At 38.3% G+C, this 17,454-nt stretch overlaps 2 protein-coding genes across 2 annotated transcripts; one reads left to right on the top strand and one right to left on the bottom strand.

Moving 5' to 3' along the window:
• Positions 1 to 2,669: 2,669 nt before the first annotated feature.
• Positions 2,670 to 2,987, top strand: LOC141498853 (transmembrane protein 213-like). The gene has a single exon (XM_074201926.1). It carries the CDS (start codon positions 2,670 to 2,672, stop codon positions 2,985 to 2,987), a length of 318 nt encoding a protein of 105 aa, XP_074058027.1.
• Positions 2,988 to 8,443: 5,456 nt separating this feature from the next.
• RFK (riboflavin kinase) lies at positions 8,444 to 16,992 on the bottom strand. Its single transcript, XM_074200449.1, has 4 exons — positions 16,478 to 16,992; positions 11,732 to 11,883; positions 11,014 to 11,116; positions 8,444 to 10,333 (listed from the first exon to the last, which is right to left on the bottom strand). Exons 1-4 carry the CDS (start codon positions 16,809 to 16,811, stop codon positions 10,203 to 10,205), a joined length of 720 nt encoding a protein of 239 aa, XP_074056550.1. The 5' UTR covers positions 16,812 to 16,992; the 3' UTR covers positions 8,444 to 10,202.
• Between the last annotated feature and the right edge of the window lie 462 nt (positions 16,993 to 17,454).

Below are 17,454 nucleotides of genomic sequence, written 5' to 3'. Positions count from 1 at the left end.
TTCAATGTATTTTCAAAACAGAACAGAAAAATTTTACCACTTAACATGGTTTATACATTTATACAAGCCAAACAGCACTTAATGAGCTTGATTTCCCCCCTGTTCTTGGGAGAATTTACTGAATTATCCCTTTTATCCTCTCTAAAATATCTTGGCTGGGGGAAAAATTTTTGACCTATTTATTCTAATTACAAAAATTTATTGTTCTATTTTGCAGCTCCTAGAAACCTCGAACACACTCACAATCCATTATTTTTAAAAAGTAACTTGGGGGTGGCTAGGTGGCGCAGTGGATAAGAGCACTGGCTTTGGAGTCAGGAGTACCTAAGTTCAAATGCAGCCTCAGACACTTAATAATTACCTAGCTGTGTGGCCTTGGGCAAGCCACTTAACCCCATTTGCCTTGCAAAAACTAAAAAAAAAAAGTAACTTGGAAGTCAAAGAAAACACTCATATGTATCATTGGAAAATATATTCAGTATTGATTTTCTTTAAAAAAAAAATTAGGTGACAAGTGATTGAAAATTAGTTTTTTGGTGTTGGTATCATTTACAAGGAAGGAAAAAAAGAATTCATGGGCCAGGTGACAGACTCTTGTCAGAGGACAAACTTAAAAGTACAAAGAAGTTCATTAGCAAGTTGGTCATTGAGTTTTGTCTTTAACTGTAGCACTGGTGAAATGTCTCCCCAAATGAGAGGGTCCTCATTGAATTTTGGCCCATTGGAAATAAATGTTAACCTTCTCAAGAGTTTGTCCTAACCAGGGGAGGTTAAGTGCTGCAGTGGATAGAGCACCGGCCCTGAAGTCAGGAGGACCCGAGTTCAAATGTGACCTCAGACACTTAATAATTACCCAGCTGTGTGACCTTAGGCAAGTCACTTAACCCCATTGCCTTGCAAAAACAAAAACAAAAACAAAAACCAGAGTTTGTCCTAACCAAGGACAAATGGTACCAAAGGTTTTGACCTTAAAAGCAAAACAGAATCAGATTAACAAGCACATTTATTGATATTTCTCTAAGCTGAGAATTCTTCAGGCATGCTTGTATGAGGGGAGTGGTCTAGCTAGAGAGCCAGACTCCCCAAAGAGGAGGTATATTTTAGCTTTAAATAGCTTTGACCAACAGAAGGTATGACCTGAAACATCACCTTTTGCTTGTCCAATCAAAGGATACTATTTCCACAACCCAGGATGAAGCAGGGACAAGGTAGGAAGGGGAGTTTCAGAAAGGAAGGTCATGAGAATGTGGCAGGAGAACTGATTTCAGACATTCTAGTAAAAGGAGTGCTTTATCCTAAAGGATCTTCAAAGTAATGGAAATAATTACAGGGGGTCTTGAAGGGTTAAGAAGGAAAGCTTTTTGAGGGAGCCAAGATGGTGGCATGAGAACGGCCTTTCCTAGGATCTCCCTCAAAAATATTTCAAAAACTTTAAATATCTGACTCTAAATTTTCAAGAGATAGAACCCACAGAAAGATCCAGTGAGAGTCAATTCCCCAGCCCAAGGTACCCTGGAAGACTATGGGAAGGCTCTGTTCAACTGGGTTGGAGGGGGCCTTAGTGCAATTATGATCACTGGGTTGGAGAGGAGGAGTTTCAGCCCTGGGTCCCTGAGAGCACAGGCTCCTGGCAGCAGAAATTGTTTCCTGACCTACCAACCCAGGGAACATCAAATACAATTTGGAAGGTCAGTGGAGAAACCTCTGACAGGGCAGGTGCAAAGCCCAGGCCAACTTGGCCCTCCTCAGTGCAGCTGCAGCCATCAGTGCAGCCCAGACCCCAAGAAATGGAAACAGGCCTTAAGAGCCACCCAGAAGTGAGCCGCCAAGCAGATGCTTCCAGAGTGCTCAGCCCATGGAAAGTAAGGGGGTGGGGGGAGATTGAGGTCTCTCCTCTATCCTTGGGACAGAGTTCTGCTGCTTTGTCTGTATTCAGACCATGGTTGTAGCCTGAGGCCCCCCACTGCTATTGAGCAGGGACCCTCCTCACAGCTCCAGGGCAGAGGGGAGGGCTTGTGGTCATCCACAGACCAGAGCACAGGCCAGGAGAACAGTCAGACTTTGAAGGAACTGAGGTCCTTGCAGGAGGTGTCCCAATAACAACTCAAAAGCTTGGGAAGCACCTCAAAACCAGGGTTCAGGCTAAGGAAATGAGTAGACAGAAAAAAAAGGAACCTGATCATAGACAATTACTTTGGTCCCATGGAGGATCAAAACACAGAATATGAGAAAGTCCAAGCTTCTTCATCTAAAACATCCAAGAAAAAATAGGAGTTGGGCTCAGATTATGATAGAGCTCAAAAAAGATTTTGAAAATCAAGTAAGAAAGATGTAGGAAAACACATGAAAACCAAAGGAGCAGCTTGGTGAAGGAGATGCAAAGAAAATGTTGAAGAAAACAACATGTTAAAAACCAGTCTGGGTCAAATGGAAAGAGCAGTTCAAAAAGTTAATGAGGAGAATGCATTAAAAAGCAGAATTAGCCAGATGGAAAAGAAGAGAAGAAAGTTCTCTGAAGAAAACAACTCCTTCAAATGTAGAATGGAGGTGAAGGAAGCTGATGACTTTGTGAGGAATCAAGACACAAGCAATATCAAAAGAATGAAAAACTAGAAGAAAATGTGAAATATCTCACTGAAAAAACAACTGAGGTGCCTCCCATCTCCACCATGAAGCAGCTGCCCTCTGTAATCTACGGTCCCATCAGCCTCGTCCTCCTGTCTGCCTCCTTCCTCACAACTTGCTTAGCAGAAACACACAACTCCTCATCCATTACTTCTTCTCTGTCAGACTCGGCATTCATAGCACAGTGCTCCAATCTGGATTTCTGTTCTGAGGCTGCCCAGTGCTGTAAGCATGGAATGGATGAAGATGGTTGGATTGCAGCAGCTATCGGTTGGAGTCTTTGGTTTCTCACACTCATTTTGCTCTGTGTGGATAAACTCAGAAAGATAACACCTGATGAATCCAAGTACCCACAGGCATGAAATTTGGGACTCCATGTGCAAGACTATCAAACTCTACCAGTTTCCTAAATTAAGGAAAGAGTCTTGAAATAAGATTCAGCTTGCTTTTTAAAGGGGAGCAAAAGAGAATATTCAATTTCAGTGCGGATAATAGTACTTTCACACCTAGTTTCACAGGCCCTGATAGATTTCTCTCTATATAAATGAATATCACAATTATTTTCCTTTTTTTTTTGCAAGGCAAGGGGGTTAAGTGGTTTGCCCAAGGCCACATAGCTAGGTGATTGTTGAGTGTCTGAGGCCAGATTTGAACTCTGGTACTCCTGACTCCAGGGCCGGTGCTCTGTCCACTGCACCACCTAGTCGCCCCATCACAATTATTTTCAAAAACATTTTCTGAAATGAATCAACAGGAAGAATTTATGAAGTGCCAGTTGTCTTCCCAGTACTACCTTGACATGCAAGAAAACAAAAAAAGAATAAACAAGAGCCAATCCTCAATAGATAAGTGGTCAAAAGATATGAATGGTTTTTTTGAAAGAATTGCAAATTATAAATTGCATTGACATTTGGAAACTTGCTCCAAGTCAATAGTAATGAGAAATGTAAATACAATTCTGAGTTTTCACTCTCACCCTGAAAATTGACCAAGATAATAAAAATGAGAATAGTCAGTGTTGGAGTTGTGGTTAGAAAGGAGCATTCATACACTGTTGGTAAAACACTGAATTGATCCATCCATTTTGATTATATGGAATTTTGCAAAAATATGGCATCACTGTTCATACTTTTGACACAATAAATCCTTCTGTTAAAACACATACCCCAATAAATTCAAAGACAACAACAACAAAAAAAAGAAAAAACAACTGATCTGGAAAACAGATCCAAGAGAGACAACTTAAAAATTGGGCTACCTGAAAGTCATGATCAGGAAAAGAGCCTTGATTTCATTTTTAAAGAATTTCTACAGGAAAATTGCCCTGATATCCTAGAAGCAGAGAGAACAATAGAAATTGAGAGAATCCACTGATCTCCTCCTGAAAGAGATCCCAAAAAAACAACCCCCCAACCCAGGAATATTATAGCCAAGTTCCAGAACTCCCAAGTCAAAGAGAAAATATTACAAGTAGTCAAAAGGACACAATTCAAATATCGTGGAGCTGAAGGATTTAGCAGCAACTACATTAAGGGCTCGTAGGGTTTGGAATATAATATTCCAGAAGGCAAAAGAGCTGGAATGCAACTGAGAATCAACTACCCAGCAAAACTGAACATCCTCTTCCAGGGGAAAAGATGGACTTTCAGTGAAACGGGAATTTCAAATGTTGAAATGTTCAAATGTTGAACAGAAAGTTTGATCTTTAAAGTACAGGACTCAGGTGAAGCATAGAGAGGGTTGACAAGAAGGGTAAATTAAGAGGGATTTAATGATGTTGAACTGTGTGTATTACTGTTTGGGAAGATGATGGTGATAATACTCATATGAACTGTCTCATTTATTAGAGCACCTAAAAGAAGAATCTATAGACAAGGCACAGGAGGGAGCTGAATTTGAAGGTATGATATATTGTAAAAATGGAATCAATGGGTGAAAAGTCAACGAATGTACGGAAAGGGAAAGGAGAGGTAAGATATACTAAGATATTTCATGTAAAAGAATCAAGAAATAGCTTTTGCAATGGTATGGAAGTAGTAGAAGGTGAAGGGAAATGAGGTAACCTTCATTATCAGAAATGACAGAAAAAACATACATACTTAATAGGGCATAGAAATCTAGATGAAAAAAAGGAAAGGGGATGGGAAAATTGGACGGTGGAGGGGAGGGGGGGGATCATGGGAAAGGATCATCACACACTTTCTTTTTTTTTTACTTTTTGCAAGGTGGTGAGATTGGATGGCCTGACTGAGACCATGGGGCTGGGTTTCTGGAGTGGAATGTGTACTTGGGGGCCTCTGGCCCCAGGGCCAGTGCTCTGTCTGCTTTACCAATGGAATGCCCCATAGCACACATTTGAAGAGGGACAGAGTGAAAAGAAAGAGAAACTATAATAAATGGGAGTGTGGAGGAATGGATAGAATTATAATCAGCAACAGCAACTATGGAAAAATATGGAAGTAACTTTTTTGATGGCATGATAAAGAATGCAATCCACCCCAGAGGCAGAGCTGATGGTATCAGAGGGGGAAAAAAAAAGGAAGCTTTTATTCTGCTTATAAATAAGGGATTTCTAAGTACCTTAGTCAATTGCTCAATTGACTTAATCAGGTGATTTCAACCAAACTGTGCTCACCCTATTTTGTTAACACCCAGAATAATTCATATAGACGTAGATGTTCTATATTTCTATAATAAACATGAATGTATCATGTGTGTGTGTGTGTGTGTGTGTATGCACCAAATTCACTGCTGACACACCTTAAGAAGGCACCTCCATAGTTACACAAAGGTAGAGATAAGCAATGGTAAATTGAGTAATCCCACAAATGAAATACCAGGTTTTTTAAAAAATCATTTCCAGGGGTGGCTAGGTGGTACAGTGGATAGAGCACTATGTGGCCTTGGGCAAGCCACTTAACCCCATCTGCCTTGCAAAAAACCTAAAAATAAAAAAATAAAATAATTTCCATAAATTTGCATGTTGGGGAGGGTAGGAGGAAGTCAATTGTTTGACATGTGATAATGTTAGCTATGGAAAATTCAACACAACATTCAAACATACCATTCTTAATGACCAAAAATAAAAGGTGAAGGAAAGGCAGGGGAGGTTGATGTCAAACTTCTTCATAATGTTTAGCACTGCTCTTTTTGAAAATTAAACAAGAGTGAGTAGCTACTTTAAAATCACTGCACTTCAAAAGGCATTAACTTTGGCCATATGGCTACTTTCAATCTTCATTCAATGTGGTAGAAGGTAGTAATTTTCCAAGCATTTTATATTTTTTAATTTTACAAATCTTTTTAAGGTCTTTTTTTGGGGGGGGGGGCTATTTTCTTTTTCCAATTACATATGAAAGTTTTTTTTAAACATTCATCCACTTGCATTTTTATAAATTACACTTTTCTTCCACCCTCCCCTCAGTGGTGAATGTTGTACATGTACATTTGTGTTTAACATGTTTACGTATTAGTCATTTTGAGCATGATTTCCAGCCATTTTAAAGCAATCATATATATGGATGGAATTGCAAAAAGCATTTAGAGCCTATTATGTATCAGCAAAAATTTAGAAAATAAAAAATAAAAGAGGTAATGCAATCTTGGATAGATAATCTATTGTGGAAACAAATTACATATATATATGTATGTATGTATATACATATACATACATATATATATATGTAAACAAGCTATATAAGCATAAAAAGGAAATAATATGGAAGATGCCAGAATTAAAGATTAGGAAAGACTTCCTGTAGATGGGGTTTTGAGACTTGAAGAAATCCTGTAGATGGAAATGAGAACATTCTTGGAGAAAAAGATCCAATTGTAGTAACAATAAAGGAAAACGGAAAGTTTTAGAACTTGGTGATACAATGGAAAATACATCAGTCTTGGGAATCAGAAAGACTGGAGCTCAAATTAAGACTCTATACTTAAGTAGCTCTGTGACCCAGGGCAAGTAAGTCACTTAACCCTGTTTGCCTCAGTTTCTTCATCTGTAAATTGGGCTGGAGAAGGGTATGGCAAATCACTCCAGTATTTTTGCCAAGAAAATCCCATATGGAATCCAGAGTCAGACTGGACTGAAATGACCTAATAACCATAAAGGTTTGTTTGTTTTGGCAAGGCAATGGGGTTAAGTGGGACCAAGGCCACACAGCTAGGTAATTAAGTGTCTGAAGCCAAATTTGAACTCAGGTACTCCTGACTCCAAGTGCTCTATCCACTGTGCCACCTAGCTACCCCCCTAATAGTACTTCTCTACCGTGTTTGACTTTGCTAAGTTGATACAAGTAGATATCTCAAAATGACAAACTTCCATGAAATAAGTGCAAAGGGCAATGTCACACAATGTGCCAACCATAAAAATAACTTGTACCAATTAAACAGGTAGCATATACTCTATTTCAGACCTTGTAGCAAGAATTAGGGATACATTTGACATTTCAAGAAGGCCAACATTCCATTTAAACACCTTCAAATTTTTGGTCAGTCTCTTCAGAATCATTACAACTTGTGTGAAACTAAGTCCTTTGATTCACATAATAAAATGCTTTTGGTGTTTTGTGTTAGAATCAAAATTATTGTTCACAAAGATAGGCATCAATAGTATAAAAGTCCCATCTGTTCTTCCCCTTACTTCAACTCTGTAAGTTTCCGGCTCTAGGCAAATGACTTAACTGTTCCTTCACCTGTTTTCCTACTTCTCAGGAAGACAGGACTGGGATGGCCTTCTAAAAGGTTGAAATCCATTTTTCAAGGCATGACTACCTCCCCTTAAATGAATCCTTTTTGCATTTATCTCTTTCATAACTTGGTTGAGTATATTTTCTTTCCCAATTAAACTATCCCAAGAAAGTGTCCTTAGTATCAAGTACTGTGCTATATCTTTTATGTGAAAAATTTTAATCCATGCTCTCATAAAACTTAAAATTCAATAGAGGAAGTAGCATATTTAGAAATAACTACAAAGTAATATGATTGTATAGTAACATTTTGGTTTGGTACAATAATCTGGAGAATCAAAAAAATAAAGCAAGCTTTTGAGATGACCCTTAATGAAACCTAGGGATTCCAAGATAGAGAAAAGAGGGAAAAAATTTCAGGCAAGGGTCACTGCCTATGCAAAGGACTGCAGAGTTTGTTGTGATTTACCTTAAAGATAGCCAAAACTTTGCTGGATACTAATTTTAAAGCTTTATAGAGGGTGGATTGAGGAATGAAGTTAAAGTCATTGTATATTAAAGGCTTAGAATAATTCCACTGACACACAATGATCCTTTAATGTTTCTTCACCTTGACACTTTTCCTAACCAAAAAAGGCCAAGGTATTCAATCTGACAGGATTCTAGAATGGAGCAGAATTCTAAGAAGCAGCCCCCAGGTTGGTGAAACTATATCAGAAGTCCCTTTTTCTGAGACATTGAAGTTAGACTCATTACTCCTACCAGATGCTAGCTGGCTGCCAAACTTTGTCAAAGTTATATAGTGTTTCAATTAAAAGAACCACAATGAACAAATACACAAGTTAGAGATTAAAAACTTCAAATTAAGCCAGGAAAGGAAAAAGAACAATGAATTAAGTTTTATTTTAATTTCTAAAAACATTAAATTATCCAAAATCAACCCTCCTCCAAGTAACAATTTTTTTGTACTACATTAAATTGTCAATGTTTTACAATGCCTAAAAGTCCAAACATCAAATGGCTGACACCTAACAAAACACTAGTTCACAAAATGTTTTAACAGCAAAAGAAGTGATTTGAGTACTGTTCATTCCAAGTTATTCCAACAATAAAAAGCACAACATGAATTCATGTTTTTTAATAATTGCTTTTAATCTTTAATTTGCAAAGTCACTAACATTTTATCATTACACAAATTATGAGGTTGCTGATTAAATGTTGTTAAATATTAAAATGGAAAAAAAAGCAATCCCATGAACTGCTTTGTTCAAACAAGTCCTCTACAAAGTAATCAAACAATTTAAGTGAGTCATCCAGTCAACTGCCATTAGTTTTTGCCTTTTTTTTAAACAGCAAATTTTCCTCAAGGAATATCATTGTTTATTAAGCCTGAACTTTTGCTTTTCTTTTTAACACTCTTAGAATGTCTACTCCTGAACAGTTTGATCTTTTAAGGCACTACACAATGAAGTTCCCTTTAAAAAGTTAATGGAAGTGATTTAGGGATGGCTTAAGATCTCTTCTAAACTCTTTTCTATTTTGATCTATAAACTAGAACTAGAACTAGAACTAATCTGTTATTTGAGGGCTGAAAGCAAACTATTTCCAAGTACATTTTCCTAAAAAAAAATGCTTGTAATAATATTTTTCTTAAGTTTTTAACCTGTAAACCATCTAAAATTTTTTTCAAGTTCTAAGTATCAGTCAGACTGGCATTTACACAACTACAGCAAAGGCTTACACGTTTAACATACATAATTACAAATAAAATAAGTTAAATAACTTTAAAAATATATTCTATAATTTAATTGGCCCTTCAAATGTTTTCCCTCTGGGAAAAATTAACTTAACTTTGGCTTTTTCTATCCAACTGCTTAATTCTGACTTTTTTCCCCACTCCCCCCCATTTAATGAGTTACTTTAAAAAACTGAGGTTGTTGCAATGTTTAAAGTTTTGCTTTTCTAAAGTGGAATCCAATGAATGACCTTTGCACATCTATTATCATTCAGAGTTAATGGTAGTAGAAAGGACTATATACTATACAAATTATGCATAAAAATCATAAATGTAAAAGAATATTATGAATAGAAAGAAACAAGTTTATAAGGAGCTCTAAGAGAAGGTTCAAAGTTTCGAATACAAACTATCATTTATGATGAAAGAACAGGAAAAAAGCACGGAAATTTGAAAGATATGGATGGTTCTGAACTTTTTTTTTCAAATTCAAAACCCCTAAAAATTCAGGGCATGAAAATAAATATAAAATGGAAAACAGTACATTAATCTGACCCTAATAAATTTCTTTTTAATAAATAATCTCAAATAAAATGAAGTTTAAAAAAAAAAAAAAATCACAAGTTTACCAAAATGTAATACTACATATTCAAACACACAAATTCTACCATTTCTTCCTTTCAGAGTATTAGACTGCCAAAGCTTTACACAACACACATTTTACTTCTCCGTGGCATCTAGGTCTAGAAGTTGGAAATCAGAAGCATTATACAGTATCCCTAGCCACTAGAACAATCTCTTATCAGCAAATGACTTACAATTGGTGTTTTCTTATATACATATATTTTCATCATAAAAAAAACCTCAAAGATCCTGTTATGCTTTCAGCTTTAACTGTGGTGTTTCATGAAGCTTCTGTATATATATTAAAAAATCTTGATTTTTAAATGAACCTTTTTGGTACTACTTCATGATGGGTTTAATGTAACATCGTTAATTTAAGCATAAAATGGCAACTACTTTGTATTGTATAAAGTAATTCATAGCTATTAAGAAAATTTTCTTATGGTAACCAAATACAAGGCTGCAGCAATGATAAAAAAGTAGTGGAATACAAGGGAAAAAATGCATGTAAATAAAATGACTTTTGATCAGAGGCCATTCATTATTTTGCTTTCTGGCATATGGAAGAAATTATCTTCTTTGAGTTTCAAATGTTCTGGCAAATCCAATTGTCTCTTAGCTTCTTCAATATCACTCTGAATTGCTGAAATAAGGGCATCTGTGAGGGGAAGAGATAAAGAAGAATGAAAGTCATACTTGATATAATCTATATAAATTTATCACAAAATGAGAAATTCATGAAGAAATTATCATAATTTTATAAATTTATACTTTATCAATAAGATTTTATTGAGATGAGATATTCCTTGATACTATCTAATCAAGTCATGCTTAGATTAATTAACATACTGTCTTTCATGTTGTATCGTTTAAAAGGATCTGGAATAAAGACCTGGGGCTTTAGTTTCAACTTTGCCACTTACTAATAACTTCCTCATGTATAATATGGAGTCAAAAAATACCTATAGTACTTAATCTCTTAGAATTCCTCAAATAATATAAAGCATACAAAATACTTTGAAACTGTAAAACAAATGTTAGCTTTTAGCATTAAAACTCACTTCTGTTCTCCTAAGTTTCCAATTTATATTGTGTAGGAAAACATTATTTGGCAACACACACACACACACACACACACACACACACACACATAATATCAAATAATCATTTTCCTTCTTTAGCATCAATTGAGGTTCAGGTATAAAGAGCAAGTACCCACTGGAATAGATCTTTTGCTGTGTAATTAAGAGGTGTAAAATAACCATAATATATGGTTATTCTCTTGAAAAGAAATCCTTCTAAGAGCAAAAAATAGAATGACAATATTTAAGAACTTACCAAGTGAACTAAAGTTTTTCTCTGGTCTGATGTAGCCAGTGATGACTATACTAAGCATTTCCCCATAGAAATCCTCTTTGAAGGTATGTATAATGTGAGTTTCCTAGGAAGTCCAAAAAAGCATTATTAGAGATCATTGGGCAATAGAATCTGTACTTTGCAAACAGAATTTTAAAAAATGTTTTATGATCAAAAATTCTCTCCTTCCTCCATTAAGCAAAATTCTTAAAAGACACCCTAGAAATATGTATAAATATATAAAAAAATTCTGCTTTTGGTTAACTCCAAAAATGTCACGTTACGTACACATGAGTCTATAACATCTTTTCTCAGTAGATTAGTAGGTATACTTCAACATTGGTCCTTTGGAATGATGGTTTGTATATGCATTGATGAGAGCTGGTAAGACTTTCAAAGTTGTTTGGTTTTGGCTTTATATTCTTATGGTACAAAGTACTGAGGCATAATGAATTATACTTAACACAAAATAATTCCGCTGTTAATTATATATCAAAATTTGTTCAACCATTCCAATTTACAGATAGTCTCTTAATTTCCATTTTTTTTTACTACTACAAAATAGTGTTGATAATATGAATTTCATTCTTTAAAAACTAAACAGTCATGAATAAGGAAACTGGTTTTTCTTTTTTCTTTTTTTTTGCATACAAACAAGGTCTTCAGAACTTTACAGTATTAAAAAAAAAAAAAACCTTACCACAGACTTTTTAGTATTCTTGTAGTATGGGTTCCATCCTATGCTTAAAACCATTTTATGGACATCTCCATTTCCTACAGAGGCCCAACCGTAGTAAATTCCAGTAGATAAATCACATGGAAGATTATCCACTACTTGCTCAGGAAAGTTAGCTAAATAAAAGCATATGATATGAATGTTGAGAAGAATTCTATATTAAATATTTACACCAGTCTTAGAAATACAAAAAACTAAAATGCATCATCAATATGATAGTTAGACATTATCACCAAGGCTTACCCTAGACATTCCAGACTCTTAAGACCATTCAATCTCTGAAGCAGGAACCAAATCAGCCCACCTTAATAACTGAGCTTCCCAAATGAGAACACCCCTCTTCTTCTCTTAGGTTGTTAAAGATGCCAATTCCAAAACTAGGTTAAACAGTCTACACTAGAGGGATCAAATGACCAGGTCTTTTTACAAAGATGTATACTCTCAAATCCTATGCTAGTGCTTACTCATAGCTCTTCTCCCCTGGCAAAGGTGGGTAGTCTCCAATTATGAATTTACTTCTTTTTTATTTTTTATTTTTATTTTTGCAAGGCAAATGGGGTTAAGTGGCTTGCCCAAGGCCACACATCTAGGTAATTATTAAGTGTCTGAGACGGAATTTGAACTCAGGTACTCCTGACTCCAAGGCCAGTGCTTTATCTACTACACCACCTAGCCGCCCTGAATTTACTTCTTTTAGAAATACAATTTCCAAACTGGAAGTTAGTGTGGCAGAAACTTGGATTAGACCAACACCCCACACCCTATACCAAGGTAAGAGAAAAATAAGCACAGGATTTAGCCATAAAAGATAATATTATAAGCAAACTAGGAGATCAAAGAATAGTTTACCTGTTGGATCTATGGAAAGGGAAGCAATTTATGAATATCATTAAAAACAAACTAGATAATTTTGATTACATTAAATTAAAAAGCTTTTGCACAAACAAAACTACTGTAACCAAAAATCAAAAGAAATGTAGTAAATTGGGAAACAATTTTTACAACTAGTATTTCTGACAAAGGACTCATTCTAAAATATATACAGAACTGAGTCAAATTTAAAAAAAAAAAAAAGCAATTCCCCAATTGACAAATGGTCAAAGGATATGCTGAGGCAATTTACAGATAAGGAAATCACAGTGATCCATAGTCATATGAAAAATTGCTCTAAACCTTTACTGATTAGAGAAATGCAAATTAAGGCATCTCTGAGGTACCACACCTCATACCTCTCAGACTGGCCAATATAAGACCAGAAAGGACAATGATCAATGCTGGAAAGGATGTGGGAAATTGGGACACAATTACATTGTTGGTGGAGCTATAAACTCATCCAACCTTTCTGGAGAGCAATTTGGAATTATGCCCAAAGGGCAAAAAATATGTGCATACCCATTGATCCAGCAATACCACTACTGGGTCTATACCCTGAAGAGAACACGAAAAAGGGTAAAACATCACTTACACAAAAACATTCATAGCTGCCCCGTTTATGGTGGCAAAGAATTGGAAATTAAGTAAATGTCCTTCAATTAGAGAATGGCTTAGCAAACTGTGGTATATGTATGTCATGGAACACTATTGTTCTATTAGAAACCAGGAGGGATGGGAATTCAGAGAAGCCTTGAAGGATTTGCATGAATTGATACTGAGTGAGATGAGCAGAACTAGAAGAACATTGTACACTATAAAAAAAAAAACCATGGGGTTGATGATCAATCTTAATGGATTTGCTCATTTTATCAGTGCAACAATGAGGGACAATTTTAGGGTTATCTTCCATGGAGAATACCATCTGTATCCAAAGAAAGAATTGTCGAGTTTAAACAAAGATCAAAGGCTATTACCTTTAATTTTTAAAAAGTTATCTTATTTAGTAATTTTGCTATCTCATTATTTTATTTTTTTTTCCTTAGGGACATAAGATTTCTCTCTCAACACATTCAATTTTGATCAATGTAGAGTATGGAAACAATGTAAAGACTATTAGACTGCCTTCTGTTGGGGGTGGGGAGAGGGAAGTGAGATTAGGGGAAACATTGTGAAGGGAAAATTCAAATACATAAATAAAAAGAAATACAATTTCCAATTATCTGGGTTATCATTTCTAGTAGATCTTAAAACTAGACAACAGAAAATTTCTGGAAAGGAAGCAGTTAGCTCTCTTCAAAATCATTCCCAAACTTCAGGGTTCCCCCTAACCAGATGAGTGAGTAAGTATCCCAACTCCAATCCTCTAGTTCCATTAAGAGTTAACACTTTGGGGTGGCTAGGTGGAGTAGTGGATAAAGTACTGGCCTTGGAGTCAGGAGTACCTGGGTTCAAATCCGGTCTCAGACACTTAATAATTACCTAACTGTGTGGCCTTGGGCAAGCCACTTAATCCCATTTGCCTTGCAAAAACCTAAAAAAAAAAACAACCCAAAAGAGTTAACACTTAGCTCTATCATATTATATTTTTTCAAAGGCAGGTAGGTTCATTTAAAGGAATACATTCATAAGTTGAGTTTTCAGGAACTAATAAATGATAGAATTTCATCTGTCTTTAAGACTACTAATTCATCTATTGAGATTTTAAGCTATTACAGAAAGTTATGTTCCATGCATAACAATGTTCCTATGGATAAAATGGTTCTTCCTTCTTTCAATTGCCTTTAGCCCCCCCCCCCCCCAATCCTGTTCCAATTCACACCAATCATCTGGTCATGAACCTCTGACCAATCTTAGAGAATCCAGGGTCACTTTTATAACAAGTTATCTGACAAACAAAAAAGTTGTTTTTATCCTTGTGAAACCAGTATCCTAAATATTTTAAATATTTAATGAAATGATTTTGGTGTACTGCTTCATTAAAATTATGCTTTACTTAAGGATTAATCAGTGATGGGAGAGTCATGTGGAAAGAATTTAGAAGCATTTGGATTGTGGCTGAATTACCATGTACAATGCTTTTCTCCAACTAATAAATTAAGATATAATTGTGGAAGTCCTGATCTTTAAAAATGTATGTAGGGGCAGCTAGGTGGCAAAGTGGATAAAGCACTGGCCCTGGAGTCAGGAGTACCTGGGTTCAAATCTGGTCTCAGACACTTAATAATTACCTAGCTGTGTGGCCTTGGGCAAGCCACTTAACCCCATTTGCCTTACCAAAAAAAATAAAACCTTAAAAAAAATGTATGCAGAAAGTAAAAGACTGAGTTTCACTATTCTCTGACTTCTCATCTGTATTATCAAGATTAAAAACTATCAAAAACTCTGTTAAACTCATTCTTCTTTCAGTAATGTTAAAATCAATTTTTCCTCTAAGTATCAACAAGATATGTTCCTTCATTAACCAGATCTCTAGTTAAAAACAGGTGAATATTCAAGTAATTTTGGGCCCAAGAAGGAATAAATTCTGCATTACAGACTTAGATATTCAATTTCAAAAATGACATTAAACATACTGCTTCACAGCTGACATACAATTTAATGATTTAAAGTTAGTTGACTTTTAGTTTATCAAGGAGACCAAAGGTCATTTTTGGTAATCTAAGAAGGTTTCCCCGCCTTCTTATTTACCCTCAGGCTTAGTGTAATTGAATCAAGTCTTAACAGACCAGAACTTCTGGAAGTTCTGGATTTAAAAGCTGTAAAGTAAACTGGCAGAGTAGGTAATCTACTAATTGGGTAATCTTGTTATTATGCTGCTCCTACAACTCAAATAACTTGGAGGAACAGAAGAGGAGAGAGAAAAGGGAAGGTACCAAGACCATATTAAAAATAGTCCTGGTTGGAGAGCATGGAAAGTAAGTTGTGGGTTTCCCACCATCTCTGTTCAAAATAATTAAGATGAACAGAACTGAAATGATTAACAATGTTTTTACTTGTTGGTATTTTTCTTTTCCTCAATGACTCACTTTCCTTAAGAAACAGTAAAGCCTAAGGGTAGGAGCATTTGTTTGAAGGCTTGGAAGACTTTGAGTTCGCCAAAACTTAGCTGTATAACCAAGGTCATTACCTAACTGCAGTTTCCTCATCAATAAAAATGGGAATTATCATGTATGTAAAATGTGTTATGTGTATGTAAATTATGTAAAACGCCCTGAAAATCTACCTTGAATTTTATGAATGTCAGTTATTCCTGCTCTTAATGTACCCAAAGCCGGCCATAACATTTAAGAACCATTCTGCTGCAACTACTGAATATTTCTGAATGGCCTCAACGAGGGTCCTTAAAAACCAGGGAGCAAACCCAGCCCAGAAGTCGATCATTTAAAATGACCTCGGGGTTTCGGGACTTCCCCACAGCCGAGCCTTCCAACAAGCCGGCAGGGTATTTTGTGGAAGGTGTGGGAGGGAAACAACCAAAGGTTATCTCACATCCGGGGGGCAATTAGTGGGCCGGGATCCAGCGCCGCCGGCAACGCGGCGCAGTCGGGAGCAAGGCGATCCCAGAGCCCCGCGGAGGGGAGGGCAAGGCCCAGGCCGGCCGGGGCCGCGGCCCCGCCACTTCCGAGCCCGCGGTTTCCGTGACTACGGCCCCGCGGAGGGGGCGGGGAGGCCCGGGCGAGGCGAGGATCCTGAAGGGTGGCGCGGCTCGGACCGTTTTTTCCAGCCCACGCGCCGGGGCCCCGGATGTGGCCTGGGTTTCGGGGCCGCGCGAGCACAAGGGGGACTCCTGAGGCCAGGAAGCGTCCCCCCGCGCCCGGGGCCCTCGCCAGCGCTCACCTGTGGGGATGCCCAGCTGCTTGGAGCCCCTGCCGAAGCCCCTCACTACCTGTCCCCGGCAGAAGTAGGGCAGGTGCTTCATCACGGCGCTGGAGCCGGCCGTGGGGAACGGCCCGGGCGGAGAGCTGGACAGCGTCGCCGTGGAGCTCGGGGAAGCGGCGCCCCGCGGCCGGCCCGGAGCTCGGGGAGAAGGAAGGGGGAGAATCCCGGGGGCGCTGGGCGGGAGGGCGACGGGGGGCAGGCGGCCAACGGCCCGCAGCGCCAGGCCGCGGATGCAGGGAGGGCCACACAACCTCCGCGCGCCCCGCAGCGCGCACAAGCCGCGATAGCTCATTTAAGCCGGCTGAGGCGGAAATCTCCGCGGGAGAAGGGCGGGGAGAGGCGGGCGGAAGGGCCGAGAGGCGCGCTCCCATTGGGCAGGCGGCGGGACCTCCTCTTTCTCCCGCCCCCGTCTCCACTCGCTCTTTTTCTTCTTCTCACTTCCTCCCCCTCCCCCTTCTGGTCTGATGGACCGGCCCAGCCCGGGCCGGGCGGCGCATGCGTGAGGACGCGACCCCGCGCCTCCCGCTGCTCCTTCAGTTACGAAGTGGGCGGTGCTAGAATTTGCCCTCTGGCCCCACCTGGGCTAGCCTCTGCTGCAGGCCGCACCTTGCACTAAAAACCCCCTCCCCAGGGCTCCCTGGACCCTCCAGGACCTCGGGGCCCTAAGAGCCAATACAAGTCCAGTTCTCCTCAGGCATGGAGTGTCATAGTGGAGCAGAAAATTGGATTTGTCCCGGGACTGGTCTGGTTTTGGAAAAGATGAGTTAGGACACCTACAGGCTCCCAAAAGCATTCCGTGCAAGGAAAGCAAGTGCAGTAAAGGAGCACTGGGCCAGATGCAGTAAGGAGCACTGGGCCAGATGCAGTAAGGAGCACTGGGCCAGATGCAGTAAGGAGCACTGAGCCAGATGCAGTAAGGAGCACTGGGCCAGATG

Source organism: Macrotis lagotis, chromosome X (assembly GCF_037893015.1).
Source record: "Macrotis lagotis isolate mMagLag1 chromosome X, bilby.v1.9.chrom.fasta, whole genome shotgun sequence".
In the NCBI taxonomy this organism is placed as follows: domain Eukaryota; kingdom Metazoa; phylum Chordata; class Mammalia; order Peramelemorphia; family Peramelidae; genus Macrotis; species Macrotis lagotis.
Note: the sequence above shows the minus strand (reverse complement) of the source record. Positions and strands in the feature narration are given on the sequence as shown.

What these genes read in the sequence shown, in the direction of transcription:
- RFK (XM_074200449.1), bottom strand. Translation starts at nt 16,811, where the DNA reads ATGAGCTATCGCGGCTTGTGCGCGCTGCGGGGCGCGCGGAGGTTGTGT. An exon ending in AGAATACTAAAAAGTCTGTG is followed by an intron (nt 11,117 to 11,731) that starts GTAAGGTTTTTT and finishes TGGACTTCCTAG; the next exon opens with GAAACTCACATTATACATAC. An exon ending in GAAAAACTTTAGTTCACTTG is followed by an intron (nt 10,334 to 11,013) that starts GTAAGTTCTTAA and finishes TTCCCCTCACAG; the next exon opens with ATGCCCTTATTTCAGCAATT.
- LOC141498853 (XM_074201926.1), top strand. Translation starts at nt 2,670, where the DNA reads ATGAAGCAGCTGCCCTCTGTAATCTACGGTCCCATCAGCCTCGTCCTC.